We start from the raw sequence: 6802 nt of genomic DNA, 5'->3' as shown, positions 1-6802 counted from the left end.
AGACACCCTGTGAGGTAAAAGAAGAAAAAGAAGAGATTGGATTTATACCCCGCCCTTCACTACCCAGAGGAGTCTCAGAGCGGCTTACAAACTCCTTTCCCTTCCCCTCCCCACAACAGACACCCTGTGAGGTAAAAGAAGAAAAAGAAGAGATTGGATTTATACCCCGCCCTTCACTACCCAAGGGAGTCTCAGAGCGGCTTACAAACTCCTTTCCCTTCCCCTCCCCACAACAGAAACCCTGTGAGGTAAAAGAAAAAGAAGGATTGGATTTATACCCCGCCCTTCACTACCCAGAGGAGTCTCAGAGCGGCTTACAAACTCCTTTCCCTTCCCTTCCCCACAACAGACACCCTGTGAGGTAAAAGAAGAAGAAGAAGAAGAGATTGGATTTATACCCAGCCCTTCACTACCCAAAGGTGTCTCAGAGTGGCTTACAAACTCCTTTCCCTTCCCCTCCCCACAACAGACACCCCGAGAGGTGGGTGGGACTGAGAGAACTCTGACACAAACTGCTCTTTTTCAAGGACAGCTGTGCCAGAGCTTGTGACTGACCCAAGGTCACATCAGCAGGTGCAAGTGGAGGAGTGGGGACTCAAACCCGGTTCTCCCAGATTAGAGTCCGCAGACTTAACCACCACACCAAACTGGCTCTCTATGTATGTAACAGTGAACAATTCAGTTACAGTGTAGCTTTTGGCTTCTTAATATTTTTCCCCTGTGTAGGTGATGAATGCAGTTCAGTGAATGTAACAGCCACAAATACGGAAATACATATCCAGAAACCTCCCGACTTCACAATAAGCAATGTAACTTTTACAAATGGGACAGTGGCTAAGCCTGGACCACTGAATGAGTCGATATCTGATCTTGAACCTGGAGTACAGTATATTGTATATCTTCAGAATATTACCGAAATATGCTGCGAAAATATTACCACCGGTAAGTAGGAAGGGTGGGTGGGGGGAGCATCCTGGGAGAATTTTTTTTTAAAAAAAGGCCTTGTCAGCCTTACAGGAAATGTATTCTTTATTTATGTTATTTTTCGAATTTATAATCTGCCCTCCCTGCGAATGGGCTCAGGACGGATCACAGCAATAGTTAGGCCATTCGGCAACACAGACATAGTAAAGGTAAAGGTTCCCTCGCTCGAAAGCCAGTCGAATCCGACTCTAGGGTTGCGGTGCTCATCTCCGTTTCAAAGCCGAAGAGCCAGCGCTGTCCGAAGACGTTTCCGTGGTCATGTGGCCTGCATGACTAAACACCAAGGCACACGGAACGCTGTTACCTTCCCACTGAAGTGGTACCTATTTATCTACTTGCAATGTCTTGCTTTCGAACTGCTAGGTGGGCAGGAGCTGGAACTAGAGACGGGAGCTCACTCCATCATGCGGCACACTCGGGTCTCGAACTGCTGAACTACCGGCCTTCCACAGCCTGCAGTTCAGCGTCTTAACCACATAGTAATAAATAGTTAATTAAAACAGCATTTAAAAACAACCTGCACTGATACTGGTGCCTCTGGACTCTGAGCTTGCTCAGCCCGGGCGGCATGAAGGTGACATCTTCAGCGGGGGGGGAGGGGGGCGAGTTGTTTTTTACTGGATGTCCACCACCTCAACCAAAGGCCTGGCGGAACAGCTCCGTTTTACAGGCCCCGTGGAATGGTAAAAGATTTCACAGGACCCTGATCTCACATGGGAGCATGTTTCACCAGGGCGGGGCCAGGACAGAAAAAGAATCTAACAACTCTGCCACATTTTACTATCTTTCCAGAAGGCGGTCAAGTTTTAAATGTAACAGCTCAAAGAACTAATCTTGACATAGAAGAAATATGATGTTGTCTCTCACTCTTGTACTTATTTATTTAGGGTTGTTTTTTTTTAAAAAAAAAAATGCATGCTGCCTCTCCAGGAACCATCTGACACAGCTTACAATTTTTAAAAAATTATTTTATTTATTGATTTGATTTGATTTCTGTCCCGCCTTGCCTGACAAGCAGCAGGCTCAAGGCGGCGTAGAACAATAATTTACAATAAAAACAGATAAAATTTTAACAATAAAATATAAAGTGCAGATTAAATTCAAACGATAAAGTGCAGATGGTGATCGTTGTAGTTGGCCCTGTATGACTAAACCATGTTAGGATTGCTTTGTATTTTGAGATTTTGGGAATATTGGTTGACGTTGTTTTAGTACTACCCCTCAAATTTTGCCTTTGTTCTGGTTTATCTGTGTTATGCCAATAAAGGTTTTCTGCTCTCTCTGACTAGACCAGTATCCCAAAGAAAATGCCAGTAATAGATGTTCAGTAGCTCGTTTTTTAAAAATATATTAAAAGATATTGGCTAAACTCCAGAACTAAAACCCCAGCCCAGCATAAAATGACAGTGTCTGGACTAAAATAGTATTAAAAGATCAACCCCTTAATCAAAAGCTTCAGTTTTGACTGGGGGAACCTAAAAGAAAGCCACCACCGAAAACGTCTTGTCTCTGTTAGCCACACACCTCACCTCTGTAAGAAGAGCTCTGTAAGCTCTTGGAGGATTGGCTACATTAGGGGTGTGTCGCCTAATATGCAAAGGAGTTCCTGCTGCAAAAAGAGCCCTGCGAAAGCTTCAGTTTTGACCGGGGGAACCTAAAAGAAAGCAATGTAGGTGCCAGTCAACCCTCAAAGGGAAGGGCATTCCACAAATGAGGAGCCACCACCGAAAAAGTCTTGTCTCTGTTAGCCACACACCTCACCTCTGAAGGCGGGGGGGGGCACAGAGAGCAGGGCTCGTGAGGCAGATCTTAACCGGCAGGCTGGACAACGTGGGAGGAGGTGGTCCTCAAGTACCCCGGCCCTCAAGCCTCTTAGGTCTTTAAGGGTAAAAAAACTAGTATTGTGAATTTTGTTCAGAAATAAATGGGCAGCAGTGCAGCATAACAGAATACAGATAGTTTGAATGTTAATGGCAAGGAGTGGCCAGAAAAGAACGTGACCTTGCAAATCATGTCTGTTAGAGCATCTTGTCCAGGTGTTTGTTTGTTTGTTTGTTTTGGAGGGGTGAAACTAGAAATATCTGCTAAGTGAACTTAGGGCTGATTTTAGTATTGGCTAATTGCTACCTCTCAAACTCCATGCCATCAGAAGACTGTGCTGTGAAGACTGTGACAAGCTGATTTTTTTTATATAAAAAGACCCCAACAACCTATTTATTAAGAGCATCTTGTCCAGGCACCGTTCTGTTTGACTTCTTGTTGCTTTATTTATTCTATGTTTAACAAGTTTTATATTTATTTATTTATTATTTAAACTTCTATCCCACCCTCCCCGAAGGCTCAGGGCGGCTAACAGGGCAAAGTGCCATATAAAACCATAAAACAATACAAAATGTTAAGTTACATAACAATTAATAAACAGTTAATAACATCATAAAACATTTTTGGTGCTCCTCTATTCCGGTTCCGATGTTGTGATTTTTAAAAGCAAGATGATGTCCTCAATGTCCTAGCTAAAAGCGTCCTGTTCCCACCCATGATGCCCGCATCCGGGTGGCCATATAGGGCATTGGTGGTACAGTGGTGGCAGTGGCTCCTATTCAAAAGCCTGGCAGAGGAGCTCCGTCTTACAGGCCCTGCAGAACTGTAGTAGGTCCAGCAGATCCCTGATCTCCTCCGGGAGCTCATTCCACCAGACTCAGATGTCATAAAATCCAGCTTCTTGCCAGACTTCCGTGCTCAAGTACCTGCCTTGCTCACACCACTTCTTTCTACTGTCAGCTAATGCTGCCATGGTATGGAATGTGTGGGCCGCTGGTGTACTCGCTTGCTTTTCTCCCTCCCCGCTTTCCACTGCGCTTATCTTTGCAGATGTTTTTGAAGCTTAGTAGCTTCTTCTCCGCTTTTCCCGCTGGGAATGTAATGGCTGGGCATCAGCCCGCGCTTAGTATTGTCTGCTCATTGGCTTCATAATGTCAGGGGGTCTCCTTTGAAGGGGGTATATCCTATAGGGCTTTTGCTTTCCCCGCCATTCCTGACGCAAGAGTTCATGGTGTCTCAAGTGCTATCCCTCAATAAACTGAATCTTCTGAAGACCTGGGGTGATTTCCCACCAGCGCTGCTCCGGGCTCACTCTTCACTTTTGCCTCGATGGTAGGTGTCAATTTCACACAAGCTGCTGCGCGGCCGCATTTTGCCTCGCAGCTTCGTGCAATTTCCCCTCAATCCTGTTTTTTGAGGATTGAGTAGACGCGAGGAAAATCGCAGAAAGCTGCGAGGCAAAATGCGGCCGCGCAGCAGCTTGTGTGAAATTGACACCTACCAATCGAGGCAAAAGTGAAGAGTGATCCCGGAGCAGCGCTAGTGGGAAATCACCCCTGGTGTTGAGTGTGATTGACAGGGAACCCTGACATCTACTCTCACCCTTTCCCCATTCTAGAGTGCAGTGCCGGAATCTCAGCTTGAATGACCGAGGAATTTGTAACTAACAAATTAGTTACAGTGAAATCCTAAACACAGTTACACTTTTCTATGCCCATATACTTCAGTTTGCTTAGAAGGATGTAACTCTGTGTAGATTTGTATTGTGAATTTAGTGGGTGAAAGTAGCGTTTTTAAGATGTTTAATTTCAAAAGTCAGCTTTCCCTGATTTATATCTTGATTATGGAAATGTCTACATGATGACAAAATGTTCACAAATTAAACTGAAGCACCTCTGTCAGTGTCAAAAGATTTTCTGGCAGCATTATATAACGAAGCAATATTAATTTATTTTAGTGGTATTCATTAAAAAGTTATACAAATCCCTCCTCTTTTAACAGTGCCCAGTCGTGTCACTGACATCCATTTTAGCAACATCACTACCACAACCATAATTTTAACATGGAACAACAAAGATCAAAATGCTCCTAATTACAGCTACACGATATCAGTTGCTGGAAATGGCTCTAATAAGATGGCAACCTCAAATGACGTCACTGCAGTAATTAGCAATCTGGAACCTGGTACATTGTATACATTCACAATATATCCACAGTTTGCCGGAACAAAAGGAGATGCAAATAGTAACTCCACCTATACAAGTAAGTAAATTAAGAGTTCTGTTCAATGCATGCTTATCTAAGAGTAAGTATTAATGAAGATAGATCCAGTTGGTCAGCCGTGTTGGTCTGAAGCAGTACAAAAAAATTAAGAGTCCAGTGGCACCTTTAAGACCAACAAAGGTTTATTCAAGGCGTGAGCTCTCGTGTGCACGCGCACTTTATCAAATACATTAGAATGGCAGTCAAGGTTCAAACTTATAGCCAGAGGATGAACAGCAAATTAACATGCAACATGATGATGATCATGTAAAGCGATATTTATTACTTTACAACTGTTGACCTTATAACCTTAATTTGTTATTTAGCATATCTTGATCATCATTGTTGGGATTCACATTCCTGGGATCCAAGATCACTGCAGATGGTGACTGCAGCCATGAAATTAAAAGACGCCTGCTCCTTGGGAGGAAAGCGATGGCGAACCTAGACAGCATAATAAAAAGTAGAGATATCACCCTGCCAACAAAAGTCTGTATGGTCAAAGCAATGGTATTCCCAGTAGTAATGTATGCCTGCGAGAGTTGGACCATAAGGAAGGCCGAACGCCGAAGAATAGATGCTTTCAAATTATGGTGCTAGAGAAGACTCTTGAGAGTCCCTTGGACTGCAAGGAGATCAAATCAGTCAATCCTAAAAGAAATCCACCCTGACTGTTCCCTGGAAGGCCAGATAATGAAACTGAAGCTCAAATACTTTGGCCACCAAATGAGAAGGGAGCACTCACTGGAGAAGACCCTGATGCTGGGAAAGATTGAAGGTCAAAGAAGAAGGGGACGGCAAAGGATGAGATGGTTAGACAGTGTTATTGAGGCAACGAACATGAAATTAAGCATACTCCGAAGCACAACGGAAGACAGGAGGGCCCATGGGGTCATGAAGAGTTAGACTGGACTGTGCGACTGAACAACAATACTATATAGAGAGGAAAGCACTAGGTGTTGCACAAGAAATTGCATGAGCGGACTGCATTAAGTTCATTTATGTTTCCACTTGTGCATTGCTGGATCCAAGCCAAAATGTTTTGTGCTTGGATGTTCTTTTGAACAGAAGGCAAAATATAAACAAGTAAACGATTTCTAATCTACCGTAGTCCATATTAGCATGTAGCATGTAGGTCCTTTGACTTTGATATGGAACAACTGATTGGTTTAGCATAGGAAAAGGAGGACGGCAAGGATGTATATTGTCATCTTGCTTATTTAATATATATGCAGAGTATATCATGCGAAATGCTGGCCTGGATGAATCACAAGCGGGAATTAAGATTGCTGGGGAAAAGATCAACAACCTCAGATATGCAGACGATACCACTCTAATGGCAGAAAGGGAAGAGGACCTAAAGAGCCTCTTGCTCAGGGTAAAAGAGGAGAGCGCAAAAGTGGGCTTGAACCTCAACATCAAAAAAACTAAGATCATGGCATCCAGCTCCATCACTCATTGGCAAATAGAAGGGGAAGTCGTGGAAGTAGTGACAGACTTCACGTTCCTGGGATCCCAGATCACCGCAGACTGTGACAGCAGCCATGAAATTAAAAGACGCCTGCTCCTTGGGAGGAAAGCGATGGCGAACCTAAACAGCATGATAAAAAGTAGAGACATCACCCTGCCAACAAAAGTCCGCATGGTCAAAGCAATGGTATTCCCAGTAGTCATGTATGGCTGCGAGAGTTGGACTATAAGGAAGGCCGAGCGCCGAAGAATAGATGCTTTTGAA

The 6802-nt window shown here is 43.9% G+C and overlaps 1 protein-coding gene across 1 annotated transcript in view; it reads left to right on the top strand.

Moving 5' to 3' along the window:
* Positions 1-726: 726 nt before the first annotated feature.
* LOC107108401 (receptor-type tyrosine-protein phosphatase eta-like) overlaps positions 727-6802 on the top strand; it is a gene marked incomplete at its 5' end in the record, with an annotated part of 58716 nt that continues 52640 nt past the window's right edge. Inside the window, 2 exons of the mRNA XM_015408830.1 lie at positions 727-942; positions 4807-5067. Coding sequence (XP_015264316.1) covers positions 727-942; positions 4807-5067 — 477 coding nt within the window. The remainder of the gene's footprint in view (positions 943-4806; positions 5068-6802) is intronic.

The sequence above is a fragment of the Gekko japonicus genome, unplaced genomic scaffold, assembly GCF_001447785.1.
Source record: "Gekko japonicus isolate JY-2015 unplaced genomic scaffold, Gekko_japonicus_V1.1 scaffold3953, whole genome shotgun sequence".
Taxonomy (NCBI): Eukaryota; Metazoa; Chordata; class Lepidosauria; order Squamata; family Gekkonidae; genus Gekko; species Gekko japonicus.
Note: the sequence above shows the minus strand (reverse complement) of the source record. Positions and strands in the feature narration are given on the sequence as shown.